The sequence below is a fragment of the Oncorhynchus tshawytscha genome, linkage group LG20 (genome assembly GCF_018296145.1).
Source record: "Oncorhynchus tshawytscha isolate Ot180627B linkage group LG20, Otsh_v2.0, whole genome shotgun sequence".
NCBI classification, from domain to species: Eukaryota; Metazoa; Chordata; class Actinopteri; order Salmoniformes; family Salmonidae; genus Oncorhynchus; species Oncorhynchus tshawytscha.
The window spans coordinates 36809106-36822842 of record NC_056448.1 but is presented as its reverse complement, the minus strand read 5'-3'; the positions used below and the strand labels follow the sequence as shown (position 1 = coordinate 36822842).

Genomic DNA, 13737 nt, shown 5'->3' with positions numbered 1-13737 from the left:
TGAGGGGCCCAGCCAGAGCCCGGAACATCTCTGGAGACCTCAAATTGCTGTGTAGCGACACTCCCCCTCCAACCTGACAGAGCTTGAGAAGATCTGCAGAGAAGAATGGGAGGAACTCCCCAAATAATATAGGTGTGCCAAGCTTGTAGCGTCGTACCCAATAAGACTTGAGGCTATAATCACTTTCAAAGGTGCTTCAACAAAATCCTGACTATCGGGTCTGAATACTTATGTAAATGTGCAAAGTTTAAAAAAAATGTTCAATACATTTGCAAAAATGTCTAAACCTGTTTTTGCTTTGTCATTATGGGTATTGTGTGTAGATTGATGAGGGGGAAAAAAACAATTTAATACATTTTTGAATAAAGGCTGTAACGTAACAAAATGTGGAAAAAGTAAAGGGGTCTTTCCGAATGCACTTTATATCCACTCCATCAAAAATAGTCCTCTATCCATAGTTTGGGGATTTTTTAAAAGCTCCCTGAATGTCTAGTATAATTTCTACAGTTTCAATTTGGTTTTAGTCATTTTACACAGGCAGGATGTTGGACACCCCTGCCCTAAAGTGACCTGATTGACCAAGTCCACTAAGATCACTGCTGAAGTACCAGTAACCTAGCAGTCCACATTTTGTTTAATGTATTCCAGAACTAATGGACGATTTGGTGATCATTAGAATCAGGTTTGCTTTGTATCTGTAATTAAAGAAGCAAGCATTCCCATCAGTGGTTCTCAATCTGGGTCCTGGGGACCCAAAGGGGTCCACATTTTTGTGTTTGCCCTAGCACTACACACCTGATTCAAATCCTGATGAGGTGTGTAGTGCGAGGGCAAAAACAAAAATGTGCACCCCTTTGGGTCCCGAGGACCAGGGTTGAAAACCACTGCCATAGATGGTCAGCAGAGGGTGCTATGAACCCAGGTAAAACCATCATGACCAAACTAGTCAGCTATAATCTGTGGAGGCATCAAATGTCACAACATTAGAATATGAGATTAGTAAACCTAAAATGTGAACATGTTGAGTAAATTTAGCTACCACAAGGGAAATAGATCAATATTTTAAAACTGTTTGTGATAACACTACCACATGACATGTTTTGTTAGGGAGCAGACGACAAAGCCATAAGCGTTATTTCAATTGTATAACATCACTGGTGGTGTCATTATGAAAAAGTGTCCATCCATGGTCAAATATAATGTAAGCAATAATTGTTAACTCATTTTTCTTAGTTTTAAAATAAAAACAATGGTTTCATTTTCCGAGTATTTGCGTACCTAACAACTTGGCCAGCTTCATACACACACACTACATTTTTCCATGAGCCTCCCTACCAATCATTAGGAAAAGTGTATTTATTTTGACCAATCGGACACTGCGCGCCTGCTTTTGGGCTCCACCCTAGAATTTCCAAGGTTGCACACGAGGTGGCATTGGGGTGTAGTCATTACACCTATGCTGTTGCAAAAGTTCTGCAACAGAAAACGTTTACTCCAAACGAAAACGTTTTCCAACAAAAACCAGAGTTTCTATTGGACAAATTCAAGTACGTCCCTCATCGGTTCGTTTGGTTATTTAAAATGTTAAACGGCTTCCGTTGCAAGACATAATTAATACACCCATAATGACGTTAAATCAAAATGGCGGTAGTAACGACTGCTTTGAATTTTATACCCGCTTCATGTTGAGGTTTACTCGTAAATATTGATATTAATTCAAAGGGAATAACATTTCAGGATGGATTCCGTCGTTGGAGATGATCAGACGCTTCCCTTTGACATCAATGGAAGGTACGCGATTTGCCTGCCAATAACGTTAAATCTACCTCGCTAGCATTTCTAGCTAACGTCATTAGTTCAAAATTGGTGTTGATAAAACGTTATTAGCTTACTATGGTTAAAGCTAGCTAGCTCAAGTGGTCTGTGGTATTTGTTTGACTGGTAAGACAATAGGGCTGCAACTAATAGCTAGCGTTAGTTTCCCACGTATTTGAACTCCTCACTTGACTTTGCACAAGCTAGCTAACGTGTTTCCGTTAACTTAGTAGTTACAAATCTTATGGTAGCTGGTTGCCAACTGGTTATCTGGCTAGTAACGCTAGTTAGCCTCGGTTGTTGTCACTTGTCATTAACATCCATTCAAACCAAATATTCTAAACAATACTAAATAGCTAGTCAATTGACTACCTGAGCCTGCTGACTATGCACACAGGAATCTGACACCCCAACATGTGCATACTGACGACTCACAACATACGATGCTGCTACGGTCTGATCTTTCCTGTTACCTTGTCACTTTACATAGCTAGCTACCTCAATTTTTACTTCGTTATTCCTCGTGTCATTTATTTTTAACTGCATTGTTGGAAATGGACCCGCAAGTAAGCATTTCACTAATGGTCTACACCTGTTGTCTGCGAAGCAGGTGACATTCATTTTGATTTAAGCCACCACAGTTGCGCAACTCATGCACTCGGTTGTGGTCAAATATTAATAGCTAGTTAATGTTAACTAACTAAACAACCAAGGCAGTTGATTATTGTGAATTCGCATAACTAACTAACCCCGACGTTCCTATGCTGTCCCTTGACAAGTCACGTTAATTTGTAGTGATGAGATCCAATACGTCTCCTCTGACGCGAATGTAGAATTAAATTAAATTATAATTTACTCTACCTGTAGTCCGCTAATTTGGACTTTTTATGGGTTTAAATTAGACAACATATCCACAGGAAAGTATTTTTAAAACGAGTTAAACACTGGTCTCTGTGTGTGGCTATCACGATTTGTTTGCTAATCACCTGAAGCACGTGCACAAGACGGAAGAACATGCACGCGCACTAACCAGTGTTTTCCGGTTCCATGTGCTGTGGCGCACCGCCAAGGAAAAATAATTGCCGCCACGCAACAATAATTTTTAAAAAATGGAACATTAAAAAATATTTATGCTTAGGCGCACTTTGAAGATGGTAGAACAGTCCACGTTTACTTTTCCTGGTCAAACAAAACGACTAATTCATAGAAAAATCGGAAAACCCCATAGTAGAATAGATACTATTTACCCGAATCGGCGTGTGTGTTCTATGCAAGATAAATATTCCTCTCGTTGCCTATTCTAGTTATGTGAGCCATAGGGAGGAAAAAATGGATTCTGACACACAGTCAATGCACAACAGTTCTTGCAATCGCCAGAACAGCAGTTTTAATGGCCTTTGTTAAAAAAAAGGGATTCCAGCTTTCGATTCTTACTTTATTTTTCAACTCTTAAATCTGCACGAACTGCACCATTTTAAACTGAGTTTTTAGCAGTGGCATGGTTATGCACTTTACAGCTTTGCAATTAGCAGTAAGTGCATAGGGGAGAGTGGGGCTAAATGTAACATGTCAATTGTTGGGTAACTTGGGGTACAATGCCACTCTACCTCAAAATAACTTGTATGAAACATAATATTTTTAGTTGATAATGAGTTCCGTTCCACATTTTATCTAACGGGTGGCATCCCTAAGTCTAAATTTTTCTGTTACATTGCACAACCTTCAATGTTGTGTCATAATTATGTACAATTCTGGCAAATTAATTACGGTCTTTGTTAGGAATAAATGGTCTTCACACAGTTCGCAACAAGCCAGGCGGCCCAAACTGCTGCATATACCCTGACTGCTGCATATACCCTGACTGCTTGCACGGAACGCAAGAGAAGTGACACAATTTCCCTAGTTATAAGAAATTCATGTTAGCATGCAATATTTACTAAATATGCAGGTTTAAAAATATATACTTGTGTATTGATTTTAAAGAAAGGCATTGATGTTTATGGTTAGGTACACATTGGTGCAACGACAGTGCCTTTTTTTGCTTATGCGCTTGTTAAATCATCACTAGTTTGGCGAAGTAGGCTTTCGATGCGAAATTAAATGGCACCTCATCGATTATATGCAACGCAGGACAAGCTAGATGAACTAGTAATATTATCAACCATGTGTATTAAACTAGTGATTATGTTAAGATTGATTGTTTTTTATAAGATAAGTTTAATGCTAGCTAGTAACTTACCTTGGCTTCTTGCTGCACTCTGTAAAAGGCAGTCAGCCTGCCATACAGTCTCCTCGTGGAGTGCAATGTAATCGCCCGCAATCGGTGTCCAAAAATGGCCATTACCGATTGTTATGAAAACTTGAAATCGTCCCTAAGTAATCGGCCGTTCCGATTAATCGGTCGACCTCTAATTTCAAGTTTTGAGGGAGTGTGCAATTGGCATGCTGACTGCAGAATTCTACACCATAGCTATTATATTATAGTCAACATTCTGGCTTGGGTAGAGAACATTTCCAAACAAATGTATGACGTTAACCTCCGACTGTTACAAGAGGTATCAGTTTGTCAGGCAAACTAGCCCATTTGTTCTTTCATATTTAGCTACACTAGCTAGCTCTATTGAGTACAGTTGGTCATGGATTTACTGGCAAGGTCATGTGGTTTATTGCTTTCTGCGCTTGTGATACTAGTCTATTTTTAAACACTACGGATGATGACTTCACATGTGGCTGAGTCTTTCCCTGTCACAACAAATCAGCAAAGTCCTCCCCTCTAATAATTTTTGGAGAGTCCACGTGAAAAGCGGAAACCACTCATGTGTTTGTGAAATTGCTTCTTCCTTGCAACTATGTAATGTTTAGGCTAGCCAATACGGATATTTTTTTCTTCCTGTATGCTTGTCATGAAGTGAGTCACCATCTAATATTGGTAGGTGAGCCTCTCATTTTACCCCATTGTAAGCTAGAGAGAGTCTAGTTGTAGATTAACCTACTTGTTTTGTTTTAGTTGTAATTTGTTGGACATATTGCTATCCTTAGACTCCTGGCCAAGGTTAAAATAGTAGCTGCGTGAGCGTCAACGTGTTCCAGAGAATTGTTTAACTATGTATCCCACCAATAAATAAGGTGAGTGCGTGTGTTGAATGGGATCATCCAGGTGGTAAGTCTCCACAGTAGTTCAAGACATAAGCAACAGGAGTGGTGTAAATGACTTCATTCTGAAACCTGACTCACTTAAATCAGCCATTAAAAAGTGCAAATTGATTACTCTAGAGCAAAGATCTCTACAACTATTCTTACTCGTTATGTAATATTAGGCTTTGTAACTGGTATTGGAATGCTAAACAGGAAAATGAAAATGTACAAAGAGGAAGTCTGTTTACTGGCCACCTCATTCCGGCTCATAGTACGCTGAGTAAAAGAGTTGGCATGTGTCAAGTCATTGGTACTGTTACTCTACAATGCTTTATTTTCATAGACACTGAGCTATAACTGTGTACATGTCACACACACCTATCACACAGTGAACAAGACGACATCATAGCTATATCCTATGCCAGCCCGTTAGTCCTCCTACTTTTGGTAAGCACTGACTTTGTGGTTAAATAGTGCTCAGTAACACGCAAAGGCTGGGTCTGTCTGTGTGGTGATTCCTGCAAGTGTTGTCAAATCAGTTGTCAAAACTGAACCATCCTGTTAATATCTGGGTCTGTTCTCTGCTGTGGTGTTGTCCCTGAGTTGTTTGCATCATTGCTGCTGTGACTGAGTCTGTGAGTGCCCGGTGGTTAACACTTGTAATTTGTCTGTCTTATTCAAACCTGTTGACAAGTATTATACAATCTTGCTCCTGGGCAGTAGGCATCCAGGATGAGTAGACCATACCACTGCTGTGGACATGAGTGTTTGCTGGGCTCTGGGATCAGAGCCACTGCCAGGGGAAGAGAGGGAAGGAAGTCATACAGAGCTGGTCATATTGTTAGAGCCAAAAGTCAGGGCAGCTTAAATGGCTGAGAGAGTGTAGACACGTTAACAATGGTTTCTCTCTCCAAATTGTTGGGTAATATTCACTTGGGTTAGGAAGGCCTGAGAGATGTTGGTGCCGATTGTAGGGGCAGCTATCTAATATTGGTTAGTTGTGAGCTTAGCTTAGTGGTAGCAAAGCTTCCCCATCACTGGCTTTGACAGCACTGTTTTCATCGCAATCTTGTTATTTCCCCAATGTCATCAGCCTTGTCCAGATGTGTGCATTGTGTTGTGTCACTGTGTTCCCTTCTTGTCTGAGTGATGTTTGGCTGAGCAGGTCCACAGTAGCTGCTTATTTAGCAATGAAAGCCCTCTTAAGTCTGTACCCTGTGCTCTGGACCTGAGAGGCAGCCTGCCATTGGCACATGGTCTTCTCCAGTCCAGTCTACTCTGCATGGCACACTGAGGAATAACCTAAACAGTGACCTGGGAGAGAAAAGCATTGCACTGTCATAATGAATCACAAGAACCAGAGACTAATTCTCCTGCTATTTATGGAGCTTCCTTAGGGGCTAGGGAACAGGCTAGCTAAGCATGAGTAATGCCTAAACTACATCAGGACATTTTTTTGTATTTGTATTTTTTATCTTTTTGCAGTGCATTTGATTGCACAAGTTTGCATTGGCTGTGCTAGAGAGGAGGTTTTCTGTAGTTTTGATTGTGGTATTGACTGATACTTTGGCTGTGTGTTAACAGCCTATTACCTACAATGTTGAGTTCACATGTTGGATCCAGACTCAGATTGGCTGTTTGTTTCTTTCCCTAATGGATTCATTTTTGTCTCCAGCTGTAGCATGTCCAAACTCCCAGACTCCATAGACGTCGGGGATTTCTCCATGGACAACATGACAGGTACAGTACGTGCTTCTGTGTGCTCCTCTAGGGTACCACTACCTAGGTTACCTACCCTTGAGTGTTGTGACTTTGAGAGTGAGAGAATACTACCCCTAAATGGTTTCACCATCCGCTTGATTTTGTATGGAGTTATTTTCTGTTGAACAAACAATCACAGAGTATGTGCAGAGCAACTGCTTTGTACAATCAACTGATTTACTGACTCCAGGTATGAATCTGCATTTTCTTTTTTATTTCTTTTTGCCAGTTGATCCAGACACCTTTTTAGCAGGGCTTTCCGTCAGGCTCAGCTGTGCTAAACTTCTAGGTAACCAGACACCTGAGACAATTATAGCGTCTCTTTGCAGCCTGTAGCTGACACGCCACCGTGACTCCAAGCTGCAGACTGGACTCTCCTCTGGGACTGGGGACGGGGACGCTTAACTACCCAACTGAATATGAGATTGAACATGTCCGCTGGTCATTTTTGAGAAGCAAAATAAACTGAAGAGTGATAGTTCCCATGTTAAGCAGTGGGGCTGTGATCAGGTTATTAGTGTAGTATAAAAATGTGCTGTTGATTTATTTAGTGTTATATGAGCAGTGGTGGAGTCAGTCAGTCTGTGGTTGGCTTGGCTCACTGGAGTGCTAAACGGTGCAGCTTTCCAAGATAACACTCAGTCTATTTCACCTCTGACCTGTGTGTACGTGTGTGAGTGTGCTTATCATCACTATGATTTACTCTGGTGTTTTTCAGAATAAAAGCTTGGTACTGTACCAAAGGTTTTAAGATGAACTATGTCATTATCATATAAATAAGAATGAATAGGACGGGCTTGAAAGCTCTAACCCTGGCAATTGACTGGCAAATTCATGGGTACACTTGCAATGGCTGCCTGGTATTGTGACTCAATAATTTCCAGTATTATTTTGCAATGTTCTGTCAACTGATTGTTAATGTAGAATATTAATTCAAATGATGCTAACTGATATCGCTCATGCAGTGGAATGTATTTTTTGTAATGTAAGTTAAGCTGACTAATTACAGCACAGGGTGCACTTCCTTCCTCCTTTTACTTCATGCATGAGTACACTCAAAATGGCTGCCAGTTCACCCATTATGCCATCATTGACTTGAATGTAGACAACCTTTCTATTGTCATTACTGTATGTGAACTGAACTAATGTCAATTCTCTCTCTTGTTCTTTTATAGCCCCTACGTTTCCAGATAAGATGTCCCCTGTCAAGACCGCTCTCACCCTAAAAGACTACGAGAATGTGAGGAATTTTCATCACTTCAATCCCTATTATGGAGATGTTTTCTGCCTTACCTGACAAGGTCTCCAACCATTGTAGATACAATTTCAAGAGGGCTGTTCATGTGTTAGGATCCCAAATGGCTCAGCGGTCTAAGGCACTGCATCTAAGTGCTAGTGGCGTCACTACAGACCCTGGTTCAATTCCAGGCTGTGTCACAACTGGCCGTAATTGGGAGTCCCAAAGGGTGGCGCACAATTGGCCCAGCATCTTTAAGGTTTGGCCGGTGAAGGCCGTCATTGTAAATAAGAATTTGCTCTTAACTGACTTGCCAAGTTAAATAAAGGTTAAATAAAAAGGATCCTCTGAGACTCTAACCAGCATTGTCTGTCTCAAACTAGTTATGTATCCTAATATGTTCCATTTAAAATGGTAATCATTTCATGGTAAACCATTGAATGGAAATACAGACCACTGCAGCATGCATGTAGGCCTTATCCCAGTATCAGTGACAGACATGTCGGATATTATGGTTTTTAATAAGCCTGATCCAGTGTCTAGCCAAACCAAGGAGAAGACGACAACCACTTAGCCTTGTTCCAAGCATGGGGGGGGAGAGCCTACAGTAGGGGAAGCCTGCTGAAATTCAGTGGTTTACTCAGATTTATCTTTTCTCCCTATGTTTGATGATTAGATGTTGGTAGAGTGGTCATCTGGACTCCATCTCCTGCTCCAGATGTGTGCAGTTAAAGGCCCTGTAGCACAGTGATGCACAGTCTGCCGAAGCTGAATACCTCTCCCCTTTCCCAGACCACAAAAACTCTCTCAAACATGGCTTATTACACTACCCCCACCCCTGTCCTCTTTCTCTGTCTCTCTGTGTGTGTGCTTCTCTACTGGACCATGTGAAATGACTGCTTTTTCTCCGGGGATAAATTGCTCAGCTGCTATGTTATTTTGACCTATTTGCAGTAGCCTTGTTATAGACTGTATAGGCAGTTATACATCGGATGGTTATACAATGGTTTGATTTTCAAGAAGGTAGTAGCTTTAATGGTCATAACTTTTAGTTTTCATTGTCCGTCAGTGTCTCCTTTTCAAATCAAATGAAGTCTGAGGTTACATAAGTCTGTATTTCTTTTCTTCTCCTTCTATTCTCAGCAAATCATGACTCTGAAGAAGGAGAACTTCAACCTGAAGCTGCGTATTTACTTCATGGAGGAGCGCATGCAGCAGAAATGCGACGACTCCACAGAGGACATATACAAAACGGTGTGTGTGTGTAGAGGGGTGTGTGGTCATGTGTTACGTCATTCACACCCGTCAGTGCCATGATAATGTAATATGTGACTCAGTCATTCATAATTAGATGACCACATCGATGACCACATGGCCCCAGCAGCCATGAATACAACAGGCCATTGTTCCACCTAGGGCTGTGTGGTATTTATTATATACCGGTATTGATGTATGGACTGGTTTGAGTTTTTACTTTACCCTCTATATAATGGTATTTCAATGTTTGGTTTGTTAAATGTGATCCGGAACTTAACAAATCTGCTTATTTGGTCCATTTTTTTTTTAGTTTACTCTGTTTGATACTTTAGTCATCTCTCTCTCCCTCTCCTCCTGCATGCCACTAAACACACCAAGCCATGCCCCCTGTCACTCAAGGAGAGATTAGTTGCTCGACCACGGAGTTACAAGCACTTTCTTCCTGTTCACTCTGCATGGTCAGGTGGATGCAACAAGATGTTGGTGACATGCTGCTTTCCACAAGCATTCTAGAATTACACTATTAGTTTATTTTACTGTCTGCAAACTACTGTCTGCTAAGTTAGTCTTAGCAAGTTGTTGCTAAAATTTGTGTTAGCCGCTAATGCTAATCACTAGTTAGCTGGCTATTTAGCTTGATAAATGTAATACGAGTCAGCAAACCTAGCTAGCTAATACTGCCTGGTACCAATGCTGGTGTAGGCCTAGATGAGCATGTTTGGCAACGGTAATCTTATCAGAGAGGAATAGGTGAAGCATGAATATTTTGGCTAGCTAGCTACATGAAGTAAGAAGACAGCATGTATTGTAACATCTAATTAGGGCCCCATGGAAACACTGACTCAAATCCAGCTTTATTTCTACAGCACATTTCAAACATGGAATGTGCTTTACAGGAAAAACTAATAAACAAAACAAAAGCTGAAATATTTACTACACAACAAACATAAGATAAAACAACTAAAGAACAACACAAACTAAACAACTAAAGTTCTCTAAGGAAAAGCAAAGATAAAAAATAAGTTTTAAGATCTCTCTTTAATACATCCACGGTGTCTGCCCCCCCTCAGGTTCTCTAACAGGCTATTCCAGAGGCTGGGGCATAAAGACTGCCATGCCTCTTGGTCCTAGACTTTGTGCCAGAGGACTTGTGGGACCTACTGGGTACATCACTTAAAAGCATGTCTGACATGTATTGGTGTGCACAATTGTGGATTGTTTTAAAAAACGATAGAATAATCTCCAAATTAATTCTTAAACTCATAGGCAGCCCGTGCAGAGACCTTAAAATCGGTGTAATATGTGCTCTTTGTCTGGTCCTGGTCAGTACCTGTGCTTAAGCATTCTGAATGTTTTGCAGTTGACCAATGGCTTTCTTGGGCAGACCAGACAGGAGAGCATTACAGTAGTCAAGCCTGCTTGTAATCAAAGCATGGCAGTGTTTCAGGTGGTAAAAAGCTATTTTGGTCACATTCCTAATGTGTAATTCAAAATTTAGTTCAGGATCTAAAATAATTTTTTAACATGGTGTTTTATCTTTATTGCCTGTGAATTCAAATGTGCAGCTAGATTCACGCTCTCTGATCAACACTGGTTCCTACCCTGTCAATAATTCCTCCGTGATATATTCATTTGTTGTCGTGTCAAACAACAATGTATTCAAGGTGCTGCCCACCAGTGGAGGCTGCTGAAGGAAGGATGGCTGCTTTTTCTCCGGGGATATGAATAGAGTCATGAATAATTGCTGGAACGGAGCAAATGGAATGGCATCAAACACAAGGAAACCATGTGTCTTGACATATTTGATACCATTCCACTTACTCCGCTCATTCCACTTACCAAAAGGCTGTCCTCTCCAATTAAAGTGCCACTAAGCTCCTGTGCTGCCCACTATATTTCATCTATAGAATTAGAATAGTCATTATATATCATAACTCCAACAGTTCACAAATGAACTAGGCCTAGATTTTTTTTGCCTCATCATACTGCGTGGCACAGTGTCAAAATGATAATAAAAGTGCAGGAAAATGCTGGCCATTACTTTTGTTTGGAGTTGGATTGATCAGTATAAGTGGAGAAAGCCTATAATGTGTGTGTTGCCACCCTGGGGTCATGAACTACTTGGAAAGCATATTTTAGAACTTTTTTTATTATTCCAAAACACAAAATGTCGTCAAATACTGTCAAAAATGTGAAAAATATTGACATGATATTTTGTCCATATCTTCCAGCCCTAGTTCCACCCAAAAACACAGCTAACCCCCACCAGAGTTTAGCCCACTGATCTCAGACCAGTCTCACTACTTTACTAAATACTCATCTACCATGTCTTAGGGTTCTCTCCAAAGAATGTAAGAGTGGTGGGTCTCCCACTGCCGTACGCAGCAGCAGCACCACCTTGTTTAAAAATCCTTTGGAGAACCTGGTGTCTTACATTTAGCCCACTGATCTCAGACCAGTTTCACTACTTGACTAAATGCACAACTGACATATCTCACATTTAGTCTACTGATCTCAGAGACAAGTCTTGTCTTCGTCATAGAAAAATATTGTCTTTTATTTCTGTATTCTATTTTTACGATGATCCGCCTGCAATTGAGTACACACCTACTCATTGTTACGATATGAACACATCGCTTCCAGTGCCAAAGCGAATTACATTGTTGAAGTATGCAGTTGAGGACCATACTCAACATATTCTCAGACCATACTTGGAGTGCTTTAGGAACCACTCCAAACAAAATATAATGCTGGAATGAACTATTGGAGCTAAGCTACGGTGTGCCAGGTTTTTCCATGTAAAAGATCTGTGTTAAAGTAATGGAATTTGACTGAATGATTGTCCTCCTCAGAACATTGAGCTGAAGGTGGAGGTGGAGTCTATGAAGAGAGATCTGGCAGAGAAGCATGAGCTACTGGTGTCTGCATCGTGAGTACAGCCTACTGATACTGTTTGAGTACTGACTACTGATGCCATCTCTGTGAGTACCGACTACTGACGCCATCGGTCTGCGAGTACAGACTGCGGCTGACGCCATCGGTCTGCGAGTACAGACTGCGGCTGACGCCATCGGTCATCAATAGTCCTGACTCACTTTTCACGCTTTGATTAATCACTAGTTCATTAGTTGGTAAACATTGACTGTCATTGATCCAAGTGTGTGTTAGGGGGCCAGTTGTGTATTTTTGCCCTTTACTTGTCAAATAACTTTAGTTTATTCTGTCAAATATTGAAAATCCAAATAATAAATAAACTTTGATCACTCCTGTCTTGTTATCAGGAAAGCGTTGGAGAGCCTGGCAGGTAGAGAGTCTGGTGACTCCCTGCGTGTGAGAGAGCGAGCCCACAGAGAGATGGATGCACTCCGAGACACTCTCAACAAGCGCATCGCTGAGCTGGAGCAGGTGAGCACTGGGCTACAGCATTACTGCACTAATATGAACACTGAATACAGAGCACCTTAATTTGGGAGGACGGGCTTGTGGTAATGGCGGAACCAGCGGAATGGTATCAAATATATCAAACGCATGGTTTCCATTTGCTCCGTTCCAGCCATTATTATGAGCCGTCCTCCCCTCAGCAGCCTCCACTGGTCTTACCATGTGTCTAAGAGACTTTAGTCAAAGTTAGGTGGTAATGAAAAGGCACATTATTGGAAAAGGTCAGTGACTAGTCTTGGAACATTCCCATCAATTTTCTCTTCCATGTCAGGGTCTGAGAGAGGCCGAGAAGGAAGTCGACAAGATGGCCGCCATTGCTGAGCAGGAGAAGGTGAGAAGCATTGGTATGGAGAAGCAGCTCTTGACCCTGGGCCCGTCGGGAACCTTCACCCCCATCCATGTTCCCAGCCACGACCTGCAGCAGGCTCTACAGGAGAAAAACGGGTAAGGACAGATAAAAAGGGTTTTTTCAACAAAGTGTAAAACCTAGGCTGTGTCCGAAATGGCTCCCTATTCCCTATACGGTGCCGTTCAAAAGTAGTTCACTATATAGGGAATAGGGTTCCATTTCAATTGCAGCCCATGTACTTTTAATTTAATATCTGCTGTGATATTCTACACTGACACCAACATGTTGATCATGGAGAAATTAGATGATTATGTAGCTCTGATGTACTCTGTCTCTTCCATTTCACCTGCCTTGAGTATGAAACCTAATACTTTTGTGTTATCCAATGGCACCTAAATGTAAGGACTATGTCTTTAGTTTATAATGGGGATAAATGTTTTGATAATGTAAACATAACGTAGCCTACTTTTTGTCCCTCCAGTGTCATAGATCAACTGAGGATATCTGTGATGAACCAGGAAGCTGTGATCCAACAACTACAAAGTACTGGCAGAGACCATGGGACGGACACACCAACCACAGAGCACACCCTACAACTCTCTGCTCTCATTGGCCAGAAAGACCAGGAACTGCAGACTCTGAGGGCTGAGCTGGGCCGTGAGAAGGACAGGACGGAGAAGGACCATCAGGTGTTTTTTTTTTCTTGATTTCTGTCGCCATATTGCCTAATGCATATCAGCTT

General features: G+C 41.3%; 1 protein-coding gene across 2 annotated transcripts in view; it reads left to right on the top strand.

Annotated features, from left to right (window-relative positions):
* The first annotated feature begins 1623 nt into the window (after positions 1-1623).
* Positions 1624-13737, top strand: part of cdk5rap2 (CDK5 regulatory subunit associated protein 2) — a 67735-nt gene continuing 55621 nt past the window's right edge. Inside the window, exons 1-8 of one of the 2 annotated variants that reach the window (XM_042302603.1) lie at positions 1624-1791; positions 6626-6690; positions 7887-7951; positions 9092-9202; positions 12058-12134; positions 12487-12610; positions 12918-13090; positions 13477-13684. In XM_042302603.1, the coding sequence (XP_042158537.1) occupies positions 1739-1791; positions 6626-6690; positions 7887-7951; positions 9092-9202; positions 12058-12134; positions 12487-12610; positions 12918-13090; positions 13477-13684 (876 nt within the window). In that variant the 5' untranslated portion in view covers positions 1624-1738. Of the gene's footprint in view, positions 1792-4654; positions 4745-6625; positions 6691-7886; positions 7952-9091; positions 9203-12057; positions 12135-12486; positions 12611-12917; positions 13091-13476; positions 13685-13737 lie in introns of those variants that run through there. The other variant, XM_042302605.1, reaches the window with a different exon arrangement.